Genomic DNA, 15,992 nt, shown 5'->3' with positions numbered 1-15,992 from the left:
TCTTACAGAAATTAGTATTTAACGGAGATGTTTTGTTTGTGTACAGATAAAAGCAGCGAATTACGACATCGCGTGATCGCACATTTGTGCATAACTCTGAACTTTATTCACTTCTCGTCGTCTCGATGAGTTTTCTCGTACACTTCTCTTACCCCCAGTGCACTAACACAGTTTTCAATAGAACAATACAGCGGGTTTTGTATGGCAAGCTCGCATAGTAAAATGGAATCTCCAAAAATAATCTGTCGAAAACTTCTTTAAAAAATTCTCCCACAGCAAATTTTACTGTAACAAAACAACCTCACCCACAATAACCATTCTGGACTTAATGTCCTATCATCCGGAGATTTTGTAAAATTTCCATCCAGGTTAAAACAGCTCTCCACATCACTTCTGGAGCGATATTCCCAACAACCCACAATTCCAACAAAAGAAAAGAAAGCGCTTAGATGAGCAAGAGGAGTAATATAAAAAATATACAGGTATTTCCAAAAACAACGCCGTCATTTCTTCCGTGACGGTTGACTCCTGTGCACGGCATCGGATCCCGCGGCTGCACTGCGTAGTATGGCATTCTCCGACCTTAACGCGTTGTTCTCAAATTCCAGCTGTTCAACTTTATCACGCAGTTTGGCCAGTTCACTAGAAACGGTCTCCAGTTCGCCACGAACAGCAATTATTAAATGATTTCCCACCAAATCCTACAATAAAAAAATCCATTATTAACCTATCGTACAGCCAATATCTAATCCCGCAATAAATAGATTTCGATTCATTTTTGCAAAAGTGGGTTATTACTTATTAGCCCTACTTAATGCAACGCTGCCGTAACGTAAAACGTAAAAAACGCTGCCGCGATTGGTGACTCACATCGATGAGTTTTACAAAAAATTTAATCAGAGCGAAAAAATTCTTGCAAAACGTAAAACGACCAGTTTCTAGATATATCTGGAAAAATTTCCAAAAAATATTCACAACGCAGCAAAATAAATCGAATTCACGGATTCGTATTGCAATGGCAAAGGCTTTGCAGTTGAAAATTGCTGCTGTAAACCAGTGTCAAGAAATATTAAGAAATACTTATCAGCTACTCGTATGAATAAAGACTTACCATGCACTGCCGGATTTTGTTGTCCAGGCTAATTCCAGAAATTTCACTCATTCTGCAATGTACATTGCAAGCCATATAGAAAATTCATAGTATCTGCGCAACAAATTAGAATCTAGGCATACTGGTGCGAAAAATTCATAAAGAGGAAAAGAATGACAACCAGCGGGCCTGGTCTACGCTAACCCCCCAATCTGCCAGCATCGATCATACCACAGTGACTGTGTAGACCAGTCGAGCGATGGATACCATGATTCACCTCTATTACCCGCAACACTCACCCATTAGCCCCGACATCAATCGTTGTCCGCCGGGACAGCTCAGCCGACAACGCCGCATTGGAATCCGACACAAACACCGCCGCATCCTTCCCAGTCGCGGATTCCCCCTCCCCATTGGAAAGCACATTGGTCCGTACACTCAAATCTGACACCGATGTCGAATCCGAGCTGTCCGTCGGCGCGCCTTTACTGATGACCACCGGTGGCGGTCCGGGAACGCCGCCGCCCACCGGTAGATGGACCGCCGTGACTTTGAATTTGGAGGGTTTGGTGTGGAGGTTGGAAGGGACCTCCAAGGGATCCGACACGGAGCTGGATGCGCTGGGCACCTGGGCAGGCGCGGTCGCTGCTGCGGTGGCAGGGGGAGCCACCACGGAGGTGGCTGATGGGTCAGCCGCAGGGCGATCGTTTGGCTGGAGTTTCGATTGCTCTTTAGGACGGTCGTGAAAATCAAAACACTGCCACCTCCCTATCACCAAACGCAAATAATGAATACACAAATCAAACAAAAACTTCATTATTCGGTAACTTCGGTTGGCTGTTGCTTATCCAAATTAACTTATTGAACTTGTCTTAGAGCGACATGAAATAAGCTAACAAATTTTCAAGAGAAGTCAACGCGGAATTTTAGAAATTACAGCTGAATTTTACTACAATATTTTTGCTAAGCAGAGTAAAATTCTCTCACAAGACAAAAGAACAATGCGCTTTAACTAATTTCAAATGGTGCGCTAATCTGTAGGCACGCAGACACCACTCACTACTTAATTTTCCACCTTTAAAATTTTTAAATTTTGGAATTTTGAAGGTAAACCAGTTGCAAGCAAAAATCACCAACGATTCAACGAGCAAACGCACCGCAGTATGTTCAGAGTTCACACACGCTCGTACACACCTCTGCAATACGGCGCTTTACTCTCCAACTTGACCACTTTAAATTTCGATACCCTCGTCTGCTCAGAGCTAGCTTCCGACCTCCTATCGGGTTCGGGCACATCTTTCGGGATTGCATTCGTATGGTTGTGGGGCCGTGGGCGAATCGCACCAGCAGCACCGGCATTTTTCACAGCCACATTCTCCTTATTCTCCCCGGTGCGCGACACCGATGCATTGATAGTCGATCCACTGCTATTATCCGATGCCGGCAGACGTCCGCCGCCGGTCGGCGAGACCGCGTTGCTATCGACATCCGGACAGACCACCACCGTGTCAGTGCCGGAGGAATGTGCAGAGTCCGAATCAGAGCTGTACAGATGATTCGCTACGTAATCGCTGGGCTTCATCAGCGGTTCTGATGGGCCGGAGTCCATGGCGTCCTGCACCGTGTCAGCTGCCATCTTTTGCTATTGGTCAAAACAGCAAGTTCGTCAGCTGTTTCGCATTGCACATATCCCGATGAAAGTTAATTCGTAATTAAAAAATAAAACAAAAGGTGCGCTGCAAAATTAATTTTTCATTAACCTATAAAATAAAAATCGAATAACAGATTCAACTTGTAAGTCTTCGTCTTTGATTCAAATTTTTTATTTTTCAACTGGTACCAGACTCGACATAAGTAAAGCATTACTTAAATCAGTTAAATATAAATCGTACTGAATAAGATATCCATCCCATCATGCCTGTTCAGTGATAAATTAGCGATATTAAATTTCCGGATAACCCGAAAGATCATGCACGCTTCCCGTTTTTTTAAAATGCAAAATTTTATCATTTCCCTGTGTTTTTATAAAAATTCCCCGCAGTTCGAGCAACACCGCGTGGTAACAAGAAAACATCACACTTACTAACGTATTTACTACCGCGTGATTTACCAGAGCTTTTAGAACAACAACCTGACGGCAATAAAAAACGATGTCACAACGTCGCGACTTCAACGACCATTTAAGAAACCGTCAACAAGGCTTCGGAACCACATAAGTTCAAGCCACTGATCAATATTACAGGTTCTCGAGAAAATATTGTCTTTCGCACTTTTTGCAAAATAGGCCAAAGTAACGAAAGCGTGTGATCGGTACATGCTTCATAGTGCCGTTAACCAAGTACGCAAATACGTACCGGTAATTCTACTGTAATTATTTCTATTTCCAAAATTTTCGAAAAATCAACATCGACCCACAAATCTTCAAGCAGCGAATGCTAAGAAACTGCTAACTTAGTTTATTCTGTGGGACAACTCCCTCATGGATAAGAATTTGACCACTACACGGTAAAATGCTGTATCATCCACGAAGAAAATACTGAAAACAGGTGTATGATAATGTAGTAATGTACCACTAATAATTGATTAACCCAACTCATTTCCATCTGCAATGATGTTAAAGATTACTGCACACGTAAAGTTGTAAACCGAATAATCGATTAAGGCGTCAGATTCCATGTAACTGCGTCGAAAGAAACAAATTAATGTGCTTGTAGTTGGTTTAAATTTCAAACCAGATAAGCTACCGGAAAAGCACTTTACTGATTGTGAATCAAATTCGGGACTTTGTTTACCTAACCTTTATTTCATACATGTAGTGAAAACTGCTGAGCAAGTATCGAAATATCAAAACGAATGACAACATTCAAATTTCAGCCTACATTGCTTTGTTGTCAGACGAACTGTTTCGCATTTTCCGCATAAAAAATTCAAATGGCACCCCCCTGGTAAACTGACAAGACCCATTTTTCCGGTCGTGATTTATATGACACAGCAGGACTCTTTAATGCGACTCTGTTCTTCCCACTTGCTCTTAAGTATGCATCGTGCTGCCAAAAATAGAGAGACATTTTGTATATAAACACATAAGCCATAATCCGTTAGTGTATTACACCAAATGCAACTCTGTGTCTGTCGCCATATAAACCGCTGCCAGGCGTTTTCATCGCTCGATTTGATCACAGAAAATACATCCCCATCAACGAGATGCCCATCAAATTACATCCCCTTGCGAATTGCATACTCAGATCGACGTAAGCATAAAATACGATACTGAAATCAGTAAAATCTACTACTTTCTTTGAAATCTTTTCTGCCACAAATGCGAAACAATCGAAACAGCAGCATTTACCTCACTCGTACCAAAAGTAGCAAAACTGTTTTAGATTCTTTTTATTTTCACAAATCAATAATATAATTTCCCGCCGTTATCCACTAAAAGAAAACAACTACAAAAATAATTGTTTAATGAAAAACTTAAAACAAGTATTTCGTATTTCTTAAAATTTGCGGAAAAAATTGAACCAACCACAAACATCACTTTTCTTCACGACTGCACCCAGAAAGCACCACAACAGAAATATGCCAAAAATGCTGATGCCAATCAAATTATGGCAGTTCCGTTCGCGCAAGCTCTGATGACAAGTAAAGGAAAATTTCATAGTCTTGCTTAACGTATATCGCATCTGATGCTTGAATATTTAAAACAAATTTTCAAAACAAATCAATTTCAATGCACTTTAAAACAATTTTCTATCGGTTTTCTTTAAAGTTCCACTTTAAAGCAATTATTTACGGTAAAAATTTTCCGCATCCGTAAACAAATGAAAATTTTCCCATAGTTATAAAGTAATAAACGAACTTGTGTACAAATTCAATTCAGTCAACATTCAAGTACACTTCCAAGACAAAACACACGAGATCAATTTCAATTTTCAGCCATTAAGAACCTCTGAGCAAGCGACGCGCGAAGTCATTTGTCCGACGCGAAATATCCAACGTCAAAAAAATTTACGCTCACGCTCACTTACCATAGCACCAGCAATCTGGTGGCAACGAAACTCAACTCCCCGTCATTCTGCTGCATCCATCACAAGCCAGATCCGAAGAAAATCCAACAAAATCGCAAAATCAGGATCAAATGATAATGCAGTCCAGATCAATCATGCAATCCTCCTTCGCGACGCAATCCAGACCTGCTGCAGCATCTATCCCTGTTGCGACACGAGAAAACGCGTACAACTGTCAGCAATTGTAGCCTGCAGAAGGAACGGCGTTCCTTAATCTAATCGGTTAGTAAATGAATAACGATTGAGTGAATTACCTACTTCAACTTGTACGGAAAGAGCAGCAGAAAACAAGCGTCCTCTTACCATAAAAAATCGCTTCGCTGGTCAATTCCATCCAACGACACTTGTACCGCCGCGGTAACTTTGTTTTTTACGCCAGTTACACGATGAATACTTGTCGGTAAATAATGTAAATCAGACGATAAGCCAGCGTAAACAGCAATTGCACATCTTCAGGTTCCACAACTTTAATTTTCTGCAGAATAGGCAGCTGACTCAAGTCTCTTGCCAAAACTTGTAAAGCAAACTCAACTGAATGAAATCAATACGAGGCGACGGCTACGTAGACGGACAGACGCACAGCAGCGTGACGGCCGCCAGCCAACGGAGCAGGTGGCGCTTGCTTGCGCCGCTAATCCTTGCAGCTTGCTGCAGATTTGCAAAACCACAACAAAACGTTACAAAAGTAACAGAATATGTTACATTTTTGCCCGTCAGGTTTCATGGGTGACTTTTTCCTTTTCCAGTTCGTTATTCTCTGTTTGTGCACACGATTTCAGTAAGCTTGAAGCTTTTTTTCTGCAGTTTTAGATGTGGGAGATTTAAGAGCTCGGAATCGGATCCATCATCCATCTACTATCTGTACGGCCGCAGCTCCGGACTTGGTTGCGAGTCGCGACGGTGCGACTTATCATGAAGTGTTTGAAGTTTTGAACTGTGTCTTTACCGAATTATAGCATCACCGGGAATGGCTTACCGTGGAGTTCTGCGCTTTGCTCCCCATCTTCAGACCGGAAAGGTAGGACATAGGTGATGGTAGTTGTTTTCTGCTTTAATTATGCAACGTAAATTACGGTTTTTAACTTTCTGCGCTTACTTAAAATTAACATTAATCTGAAGTACGACTGTACGAGTTCGCAATTGTATACATGTACATACAATGGACACCATAAATGTGGTTACACTTAAACTGCGCGCAACCAGATACTTATCTGTACTCAGACAGCCAATTCCGTGCTGGCCATCAACCTGCTGATGTTTACACTTGCACCCTGCACACTTCCCAACGAAAACTATCAAACGATATCTCAAAAGAATGAGAAAAAAATTCTAAGAATTTTGATACCATACAAATTCGTTTTTGTTTCATCTAAGAGAAAATCGAGGTTCCTGAAGTTTCCCGTAGACAAAGCATATGCGTGAAAACAAACCAAACCGTGGATTCAAATCCTATGCTATGTCTACGGGAAACTTTAGGAGCCTCGATTTTCTCTTAGATGTAATAAAAACCAATTTGTTTGGTATCAAAATTCTTAGAATTCTTTTCTTATTCTTTTGAGATATCGCTTGATGGTTTTCGTTGAGAAATGTGCAAGTTCCAAGTGCCTGAGTTTAGCATACGAGTCTACGCGCAATCGGAAGACCGACTTATTTTGGTCTGCTATTGGTCTTGCCGTTAAAATATCGGTCCTCGGACCGATTGCCTAGTGTAACCACATTTATGGTGTCCACTGTACCTCTTGTAGGCTTGTGCAATAATCATTAGCCTAGCTGTAGTATTTACTATTTACTAATAAAAAATTGTAAAACAGCGTAAGTTGTGCTCTTTTAAAGCTCTCTCTTTTGCAGTTTTGCACTCTCTGTAAACTGTAAAGCGACCACTCTAGAGTTTTAACATATTTAATAATTCTCCGTTACTCTTCATTACGGTTTTACAGTATTTAAATTTGCATCCTATGTACATATAGATATCGATGTATAGGTATCTCGTCATTCTCGGGTGTAGTCACGGTATGTAATGGTATTTCTGATTTTATGTGTAGGATAGTATACGAACAAGTAGCTGAACTGTTTTCGTTTGTGATATGGAAGCAGGACTGCTTTACCGCCTTTACGGGAAACATCCGGCGGCACATTGCGACCACTTCGCATCGGTGGAATGATGGCGAAACTACAGCTGTCTCCTACGACTTCCCAACCGTCAAAGTGGACAGAATTCCCGACAAAGCGGGATTGCTCCACGTTCAGCTCAACCGTCCCGACCGGCTCAATTCCCTGAATCCGCAGGCCTGGAAGTGAGTGGCTCCCGAAGCCGGTAGAAAAAAAGTGCGCATCGAATTACTTACGGTTTTTGTTTCACTCTTAGCCTGACCAACACCATTCTACCTACCTTCCGATCTGTATTCTGCTTTTTATTACTGAACTATGTACTTGCTCACGCGAAGTCATTTATCGTTAAATCATGAAGACAAAAGTGAACTGGAAATTGCGAAATTGAATCAACAAAAAAACAAAATCCACTTATCATAAGCGGATCTTGTTTTGGGTTGATTCATTTTTTTAATTAATTGAATTGGTTAAATTGCTTGGCGTGTTGCTACAGTTTTGGAAATTTTTATAATCGTATACTTACGGAAAATGAAATTTTGCTGGCTTTTTTGACAACGACACGAAATTCTCTTGCTTTTGTTACTGGCTTCGTTGCTTCGGTAGTTTATATTGATGTTGAGTAAATTTACGTGAACAGTTTTAACTGCTTCTCTACTTAACGGTTTTTGCTATCGGTACTTCTATTGCGTACTAGTGTATTACTCTATGCAAAGTTCAGAAGTAATAATTTACGAACTGTACTTAATACTCAGACGTTCGTGACGTTATCATACCATCACATGTAGATGTAGAGATCAGCTGTTAGTTATGATATGAACTTGTGTAAGAATTTTGAGACAATTATTAATGGTTTGCATTATGTTGCAGAGATATCGGTGAATGTTTCGACAAAATCGCTTCCGATCCAGAAGCTCGAGTGGTGGTTCTTAGCGGAAACGGCAAACACTTTTGCGCTGGTACGGTGGGTGCATTGGAATTACGAAATTAAAATGAAATGAAAACTTTTCTCGTGACTTATGATCAGAAAATTGTTTGGCAGGACTGGACCTGATGGATATGGGTCCGTTAATGGAGCTAGTTGGAGGCGACACGGAATTTGCTCGTAAAGCTCTGAAGATGCGCGAAACCATACTGAAATACCAGGCTACATTGTCGGCCATCGAGAAATGCCCAAAGCCAGTGATTGCAGCCGTCCATGGAGGCTGTATTGGAGCCGGCATAAATATGGTGGCAGCGTGCGATATCCGGTACTGCACGGAAGACGCTGTATTCGCAATTAAGGTAAATTCGAGAATGCTCATTGGTGATAGTTCATAGTCAACCATAAGTTATTCGTGTTATAGTTTGCCATACATTCGTTTTATTTGGTGTTTTCGTAGAAGGTAATTTATTATTATTAATTTTGATATTAGTTGTTAACTATTTCTGCTTTTGTTGTTTTCGCTGGTTAATAACCTGGTTCTTGTATTAGTCACTGCCCATTAATAGTCGTCCATATTCCTGATTTATGATTGACTTCTCTTACTTGTTAGTAAATAAATTTACTGGCAAGCGAATATTTTCGTTGTTTGTATACAACAGTGTCGGACACGTAATAGTACTTACTGTAATAGCTTTGAATGGTCTTTTGTGGTAAACGTTACGCATTTACAAATTGTTATACAGTACATAAATAACGTGATTACCTTACATTGCTGTATCCAGTTTATACTTTGTAGTAGTAATCGTAAGTTTGCTATACGTTTTAGGAGGTGGATATCGGAATTGCCGCTGATGTTGGTGTACTGCAACGCATGCCGAAATACACCGGAAACGATTCTTTACTCCGCGAACTAGCCTTTACTGCTCGAAATTTTTCGGCTGCTGAAGCCCGGAAGATCGGCTTCTTATCGAAAACATTCGATAGTAAAGAGGGAATGTTAAACAGCGCTATGGATCTTGCCGCCGTGATTGCCCGGAAAAGCCCTATAGCAATTCAAGGAACGAAGGTCCATTTGAACTACAGTCGGGATCATACAGTGCAGGAAGGATTAGAAAGCATGGTAAGAATCTGATGACGCCGGCTCTGTGGGAAAAAAGTGTGTAACCGAGCAAAGGTGGAATGCTTATTATTTTTTGCTTCGCTTTTTTTGCAGGCTAATTGGAACATGGCAATGTTGCTCAGCGAAGATTTGATGAAGTCTGCTACTGCTTCCATGGACCGGTCTGGAAAAACAATTCCTAAATTCGAAAATTTGCTATGATTTCATGCACTTCTTCAGGTGAAGTTTTAATGCCGCGTTTAATTAGTATTACGTTGAAATTTTAGATGTCTTATGACGTTTTAGCAGTGATGTTGTGACTTGAATACTTCCTCTGTATGAAATGCTGAAGATTTTGGTACTTGATTAGTTATTAAATTATTCATTTCTGTGGATCGCAGTAGCGCACTGTAAGTCTGTAACAAAACACCTGCGACTGGCCTTGTTGCATATCGTGGCAAGTTGGCAACATCCGTGCGAGCGGGAGCAGCGGCTGCAAAGGCGGAACAGGATAAGCCGATAAGGCAGCCAAGTGCCAGAACATGACCCAAGACTGCCTGTTCAGCGCTTTGGGCTTCGAACGCTAGGACCAGTCGGACCGGAATGCTACTTACGGAAGTGGGTAGGAGGGTACGGCAAGAAACCGGCGTGGCACGAGCACCGGGTTTTCTCTGCTAATACGCTGGCGTAGATATGTTGACATATCTTATACGTTTATCAATATTCCGGAATATCTACGCCAGCGTATCAGCAAAGGAATCCAGCGCGGGAACGCGACCTCCGTTCAGGGAACAGCTCCCTGCTCCAACCGGAGCAAAATTTAATATAGGTCAGTACTGTTGTTCTCTGATCTTAGACCTCCCGAGGGCCTCGGCGCGAGGCTGTTTTCTGCTGATTGAGTGCACTGCTTTGTGATGTTAATTGTTTTTCTGTAAGCTTAATGGGTGGGTATACCTATTAATTAAAAAGTAATCTCACTAATTTGCACTAGAGCCCTGCACGAGCAGCAAAACTGCTGCTCAACTCGCTCGTTTCTGCTTTTTTAAACTTCCTGCTCGCTCAGCTCGCTCGCGCCCAAACCACCGCTCGCTCAACTCGCTCGTTTTCCAATTTTTATTTGCTTCTGCTCGCTCAACTCGCTCGTAATTTTATTTTGGTAAATCGGCTCGCTCGTAAGATCGGCAAAAATTTACGTATCAATTTTTTTGCACGAATTAATTATACCAAACTTTTCACCAACACAAAAACTCAGTACATAACTAACATAAGTGTAATTGGATGTTCAGAGACAATCACTTATATCTCCATACTGGTAGTCCGTATCATTAGCTTTTCATTTTTTTGCTAATCCATTTCTCTAATTTTCAACTGGATGTAGTTTTCTTAATTTGGCCTGAAATAAATACGTATAATAGAATGCTCAAAAATTAAAATGCACCTTTCTTAGGAATCATTCAACTGATTCATAAACCCGTCAAATAATGTTTTTGTTGGCTACGAGTACAAAATATCAAAATTTAGTCGTGCGTCCCAAGTTCCAACCGGTCTAGGAAAGTTAGTAAATAAATCAATTCGCGCGAAGCGCGAAGGTGACGGTGGTTTAAGATCGTTTTCAGGTCGGTCAATGTAATTTTGTACTAGAAACTTCTCCAGTTCGCACAATGTCAGCCTGTAGGCTCGCGATCGCTCGCACCCGACCATCCCGCTCGCTCGGCTCGCTCGCAATTTTTTTCTATTGCTCAGCTCGTTCGCAAATTCGCAAAACGACGCCTGCTCGCTCGAAGTGCTCGCGAGCGCCGAGCGCTCGTGAGCCGAGCCGAGCAGCTCGGCTCGTGCAGGGCTCTAATTTGCACCCACAAAAACTGGTGCACGGTGCACGTATGACGTTCGTGACGTAACACCTTGTAGACTTTTTAGTACATACTATGAACCGCCCATTTTCGATAATTCCACCCCATCCCATCCACCTTGCACTGAGTAACTCCCCAGCCCATCTTTTCCCCGGCTAACCCGACTTCCATCTCGCATTTTCATCGCCCCTATCGCCCTATCCCATTCTCGACACTTGACAGGCTTGAAAATCGTAAAGTTTTGGCAGGTTAAAATTCGCCGAAATAACGGCGAGCATAACTGTTTAAAATCGTATGCCGATAGCGCTTCCGATCACTGCGGCCGCATAGAATTACTTCAGCACTCATTCGGCAAACGCTCTTTTCGGCAACTGGGCATTTCGGGCATCTTGTTTTTCCAGCTTCTCTTAGGCTTCTTTTTTTCTTATGTTTTCAAACGTTCTAGTTATCTTATGTTCTTATGCTTCCCTGTTTTCTTATGCTTTCTTATCATATATTCCATGTATTTTATTATGATTTCTTATGTTTTCTTATGCTCACTGTTAGCGAAGTGTGCATTAAAGTCGGTACCTTTGGCCCAGTGGCCCGTAGAACCACGGCCGAAATATTTTGACCAAAACCAAAAATTATCGTGGCCAAAATGAAGGCGAAGTGAGCGGTAGCCTGCCGATTGAGGTCGGCCACGCCTTCACGCGTATGAGATACGGAGATAGAGCGTCGGGAGAAAGAATCTTTCTGCTCTTAACAAACGTGATTTTTTGTCATCTGTTGCTCTTCCATCTTCATTCCCCTTCCCCAAAAGGTAGGGTAATGGTAATGGGGAAAATTTTCACCTTACACATGGTAATGCTTATGTCTGTACCCAAAAGATGGGCCAGGGCTGCTGTGTTCAGGCTGTTCAGCTAAGTACTCAGTACTTAGTACTTACTGCAACAGTTTTTCGGATCCGGATGTATTCAGTCATTTCAGTGAATTGCTTGAACACGTTACTGGAGAACAAAAGTTTTGCACTCGTCTCTGGCATACGAATAGAACTGAACTGCATCAGGAACGGTGCCGGAACTTTACAGCCAATCCGAATCTTTGAGGGGCGGCTCTCTACGTTCCTAGTGGAAGGTGTGATGTTTGCGCTCCGCCCATTTTTTGTGGTTGTCAGCCGCAGCGTGCACGCCGTGCACTGTATGCTACGCAAAGGCAGTTGCCAGACGGACCTCCTTTTAGTCGCACTATCAGTATCCATCCAGCTGCTGCTTCTAGTTTAGGGTAGATCTGCCGTTGGAAATCGTTATCAGTTCCGCTAACTTTTGTGAGTTTTGGCGCGTTTGGGATCTCCTTTAATCCTTACCCTATTATTGTTTTTTAATTACAACCGTATCTCGTTAATTCTAAAAAATGTCAGGACGCGGAGCCAAAACTGTCCAGAAAAAACGGGTGAGACTTGTAACTTTCTTGTTTACGGATTGTATGCAATGCAGTCCGTTGGAGTGCATCTGATTTGCGATCCTTACACTGATTCGTTGAATTCTTGCTGGTTCTAAGGTTCTTCCAGTGTTCCACTATTGCAGATATTTTTTATTGTATAAGTACTCGAGCATCCTGGTCTTATAGGTTTTGCAGTTATTGAAAAGCAGGTGATACGTGATTATATGGTGTCGTCTGTTGTTGCAGCAAACCAAGTCAGGGCGTTCGGGACTGGTCATGCCAGTATCGCGTTTTATTCGGGCCCTGCGGAAAGGCAACTACGCCAAACGGTTGAGCGTGGCTTCCGGCGTGTATACCGTAAGTAGTCGTTGGTCATGTGCATCATTTATGCGATTTTGCAGTGTTTCGCGCCATTGCAGGCGGCCGTTGTTGAGTATCTGGTCGCGGAAGTTTTGGAGTTAGCTGGCAAGGCCTCTACCGACAACAAGAAGAAGCGGATCAGTCCTCGCCATATCCAGCTGGCCATCCGGAACGACGAAGGTGAGAATATCTGATTAACCCGCTCTCTCTTTTCTGAAGAGTTTACCTCGTCAGTTCCGTAAAGAAATGAGTATTCGTGTTGTATTGACTCTTGAAAAGCTTGAGTTTCTGAGTTTCTTGGTTATTTCTCCGAGAGCGTAAATGTATCTGGTAACCATCACTTGCCTTGTAAAATCTCTTGCATGGTATTTCGGAGCGATTTCAGTTATTGATATTCCCGTTAATTCTAATGTACTGTACTTCGAAGTTGAATTGTAACTTGCAGTTTGCTGGTCGATGTTGTTTGCAAACTGCCTGACATGTGTTACGTAACGTATGTGCTATATCGATTGGTTTTGTAGAACTGAATCGCTTTTGCGAGGGCGTCGTCATCGCCCAAGGTGGGGTGATCCCGCACCTTCACCCGGCTCTGCTGAAGCCACATAGCCAGTGGAAGGTGGCGGACACCAATATTAATCTGACGACCGAAGGTGAGAGAAATTTTCAGTATGTTAACAATCCAGTATGTTTAATTTCTCATTACAGCTGATTGCGTTTCGGACGCTTAGTTTAAGATTACAGCATTAATTAATTTTAATTTAAGGTGGCAATAAATGTATAGGTACTGAGAATTCATTTAGAGATCGATTTAGCAAGAAGACTCGCGAGCGATCCAGTTGCTGTGTCAAAGTTGTTTTTATTGTCCCTGTTAAAAACGTGTTCTGTATCGATGTCTCATTCGTAGCCAAACCGGAAAAGGAGAAATCCGAGAAGTCCAAGTCAAAGTCGCCTAAGAAGAAATCGAAGAAAGCCGTGGCGCAGGAAGATGAGGAGTAGCTGACCCAGAACTGGCATCTCGAAGCATTCTTACACACTGCGTACAGGCCGAGCAGTGTTGTAACATGTTCCATGGGTATTAGTTTGTTGCGTGCTTAGTGGACAGATTTCATATTTTGTTTTCGTGGACTTCGTGGAAGAATTGTATCATATTACATTGTCAAAGTTATTTTTTCAACTACATAGATTTTCTCAACTCGGAAGCGCTGTTATTCTATGTAGCTTGTAATACCAGTTAGGCCGTTTTAGTATTTCTCAGCTCTTTGGAGTTTTTTTAATTGCATTTACTGTGGTTGATCGGTTTGTTTTTGTCAACAGTTACTGTACAGTTTTCGCTGATCGCACAGACAAGAATATTAAAGAATTTGTGGTCTTTTAGCTAATTACGTTGGTTTCATCAGTTAGTCGCTGGCTAGTGGCTGTTCATACATAGTACTGTATTCAGTGTATTGTGCTGGAAGCCCCTTAAAAGAACCCAGATTTCAGCTTTACCAAGCGGTTATGAAACTGACTGTAAGTACGAATACTACTTTAACCATTAGTAGTTAGTAGTAGTACAATTAACACATACTCGTGTCTGCATTATTAATCTTTATGACTTAAAAGTACATATCGCATTTCGCTGTTGATACATTTGCACTTCTGCATGGTGTAAAAATGTACGACACAAAATAGTTATCAATTATTCATCATATCTTGTGCTTTGGCCATCAGAATGTTGGACGTCCTGCAATAACTTGATTGCAAAAAATCACTTGCATGGTAGAATGCCTGGAATCTGGGTAAAGCGAGAACATTAACACCGTAACTGCTGCCTGCTCCCGTAAAACATGGAGAAGTACTGTACTTAAAGTGATGAAACTAGTGATTATTTGTTCTTCCATGGACCATTTGCGCTCCTCTACTTATCTGTCGAAATTCTTTTTGAGATTAACGTTTTGTCCTTGTGTTCCGTCTTTTCTGGTAAACTCTTGCCCTTTCTATAAGCACCACCGACTAAAGATGCCGGTCGCACCGGAAGTGTGTTTCTCAAGGCGAAAATCTTTTTAGGAATTCTGCACACTTTTTCTTTCTCAGCACCAGGCAACGCTTTGTCTGTCTTGACGATTTTCTTCGGTTTTACTGGTTTGAACGGGGTTTTTCTAGTCCTCATCCCGACATTAGGCGCTGTGACCTGTTCTCCACCCACACCAGTGTGCTCCAGTTGCGGCACCTTCCCTTGCAGTAAATAATGGATATAATGTTGGGCGTTCTTCACGCGTGCCACTTCCACAATCTGCTGGTTGATGTGGATGGGACGCTGTTGGATGTTGATCTTATTGACCACGCCCATCTTGATGCCGCGTGCTTTGGCTTCGTCCATGGTAAACCGACGGAAATCCCGCGGATCGGCCATTTTTCTGCCCTTCTCGAAATCGTCTCCCTTTTGTTCGTCAACGTGCTTTGATCGGTGAGGTTTCCTGGATTGCGAACATGACATTTTCGCTTTATCGTTCGCTTTTATGGCGAGTTTCCTAGCGAGACAACTGGGTTTCGGTGAGAAAGGTCGTGAGTGCAGATTCAGTAGTGCTGCTTTGTTTTTCATTTTCTGTATGCTGGACTTGATCGAGTGGACTTACTTGTTACATCTGACACTGCGGAAATTCACAACACGCCATTAAATAAACAAATTATGGAAATGTGGATCGCTGCAGTTGATGTACAGCGCTAATTGTAACTTATGCATACATAAACAAGTTTTTTTGTAACATCAACAAAATGGAATTAAGTGCAGTATTGTACTTGATTAAATCATATAAAGCATACGTAATATGACATAGTGTTCGTACTTTTAGTTAATTGCAAGAGACTGCGCATATTACTTCTTTATATAATTGCAAGATAGATTTAAAAATCCATCCGAATAGCCATCTAGCATATTCGCTGCCTCCTAATTAAGGGCATGTTATCAAATAATGTGTTCGCAAAGCTGTTCAAGTTGTTGTTAACATCAAGGAAGCGATAATCGTTTGTGCATAATTCGAAAATCGGCAGATCTGTATGCCATGGTCACTCAGCTATCGTTAGTTTCACTCCT

General features: G+C 41.9%; 4 protein-coding genes across 12 annotated transcripts; 2 read left to right on the top strand and 2 right to left on the bottom strand.

The window, feature by feature from the left end:
- Nucleotides 1–92: 92 nt before the first annotated feature.
- LOC129583874 (sperm acrosome developmental regulator-like) lies at nt 93–6,239 on the bottom strand. Of its 5 annotated transcripts, none has more exons than XM_055475886.1 (6): nt 5,412–6,239; nt 5,119–5,346; nt 2,285–2,732; nt 1,390–1,858; nt 1,112–1,163; nt 93–701 (listed from the first exon to the last, which is right to left on the bottom strand). In XM_055475886.1, exons 2-6 carry the CDS (start codon nt 5,119–5,121, stop codon nt 504–506), a joined length of 1,170 nt encoding a protein of 389 aa, XP_055331861.1. In that variant the 5' UTR covers nt 5,122–5,346; nt 5,412–6,239; the 3' UTR covers nt 93–503. The 5 variants fall into 5 exon arrangements, with proteins under 5 accessions (XP_055331861.1, XP_055331860.1, XP_055331856.1 ...); XM_055475885.1 differs by having other exon boundaries at nt 5,119–5,372; nt 5,461–6,239; XM_055475881.1 differs by having other exon boundaries at nt 5,461–6,239.
- LOC129583876 (delta(3,5)-Delta(2,4)-dienoyl-CoA isomerase, mitochondrial-like) lies at nt 5,812–10,101 on the top strand. 5 transcript variants are annotated; one of them, XM_055475889.1, is made up of 7 exons: nt 5,812–6,175; nt 7,249–7,451; nt 8,134–8,222; nt 8,306–8,547; nt 9,015–9,308; nt 9,402–9,527; nt 9,689–10,101. In XM_055475889.1, the coding sequence occupies exons 1-6, from the start codon at nt 6,125–6,127 to the stop codon at nt 9,507–9,509; spliced, it is 987 nt and encodes a 328-aa protein (XP_055331864.1). In that variant the 5' UTR covers nt 5,812–6,124; the 3' UTR covers nt 9,510–9,527; nt 9,689–10,101. The 5 variants fall into 5 exon arrangements, with proteins under 5 accessions (XP_055331864.1, XP_055331865.1, XP_055331867.1 ...); XM_055475890.1 differs by lacking the exon at nt 9,689–10,101 and having other exon boundaries at nt 5,812–6,057; nt 6,114–6,175; nt 9,402–9,680; XM_055475892.1 differs by lacking the exon at nt 9,689–10,101 and having other exon boundaries at nt 5,813–6,057; nt 6,114–6,175; nt 7,252–7,451; nt 9,402–9,680.
- A 2,235-nt stretch (nt 10,102–12,336) lies between these two features.
- On the top strand, nt 12,337–14,287 carry LOC129583848 (histone H2A-beta, sperm-like). Its single transcript, XM_055475841.1, has 5 exons — nt 12,337–12,568; nt 12,806–12,916; nt 12,979–13,099; nt 13,441–13,569; nt 13,824–14,287. The coding sequence occupies exons 1-5, from the start codon at nt 12,530–12,532 to the stop codon at nt 13,913–13,915; spliced, it is 492 nt and encodes a 163-aa protein (XP_055331816.1). The 5' UTR covers nt 12,337–12,529; the 3' UTR covers nt 13,916–14,287.
- A 146-nt stretch (nt 14,288–14,433) lies between these two features.
- Nucleotides 14,434–15,771, bottom strand: LOC129584044 (uncharacterized). The gene has a single exon (XM_055476134.1). The coding sequence runs from the start codon at nt 15,498–15,500 to the stop codon at nt 14,817–14,819; it is 684 nt and encodes a 227-aa protein (XP_055332109.1). The 5' UTR covers nt 15,501–15,771; the 3' UTR covers nt 14,434–14,816.
- Nucleotides 15,772–15,992: the final 221 nt, after the last annotated feature.

The sequence above is a fragment of the Paramacrobiotus metropolitanus genome, unplaced genomic scaffold (assembly GCF_019649055.1).
Source record: "Paramacrobiotus metropolitanus isolate TYO unplaced genomic scaffold, Prichtersi_v1.0 Parri_scaffold0000012, whole genome shotgun sequence".
NCBI classification, from domain to species: Eukaryota; Metazoa; Tardigrada; class Eutardigrada; order Parachela; family Macrobiotidae; genus Paramacrobiotus; species Paramacrobiotus metropolitanus.
This window is presented reverse-complemented; position numbering and strand designations above follow the sequence as displayed.

Excerpts from the sequence above, each read along its gene's own strand:
- LOC129583874 (XM_055475886.1), bottom strand. Across the intron at positions 1,164-1,389 it reads ATTGATGTCGGGGCTAATGG|AATGAGTGAAATTTCTGGAA; the intron begins GTGAGTGTTGCG and ends TGTACATTGCAG. Across the intron at positions 702-1,111 it reads ACAAAATCCGGCAGTGCATG|GATTTGGTGGGAAATCATTT; the intron begins GTAAGTCTTTAT and ends TTTTTATTGTAG.
- LOC129583876 (XM_055475889.1), top strand. The coding sequence starts at position 6,125 with ATGGCTTACCGTGGAGTTCTGCGCTTTGCTCCCCATCTTCAGACCGGA. Across the intron at positions 8,223-8,305 it reads CGGCAAACACTTTTGCGCTG|GACTGGACCTGATGGATATG; the intron begins GTACGGTGGGTG and ends ATTGTTTGGCAG. Across the intron at positions 9,309-9,401 it reads AGGAAGGATTAGAAAGCATG|GCTAATTGGAACATGGCAAT; the intron begins GTAAGAATCTGA and ends CTTTTTTTGCAG.
- LOC129583848 (XM_055475841.1), top strand. The coding sequence starts at position 12,530 with ATGTCAGGACGCGGAGCCAAAACTGTCCAGAAAAAACGG. Across the intron at positions 13,100-13,440 it reads GGCCATCCGGAACGACGAAG|AACTGAATCGCTTTTGCGAG; the intron begins GTGAGAATATCT and ends TTGGTTTTGTAG. Across the intron at positions 13,570-13,823 it reads TATTAATCTGACGACCGAAG|CCAAACCGGAAAAGGAGAAA; the intron begins GTGAGAGAAATT and ends TCTCATTCGTAG.
- LOC129584044 (XM_055476134.1), bottom strand. The coding sequence starts at position 15,500 with ATGAAAAACAAAGCAGCACTACTGAATCTGCACTCACGACCTTTCTCA.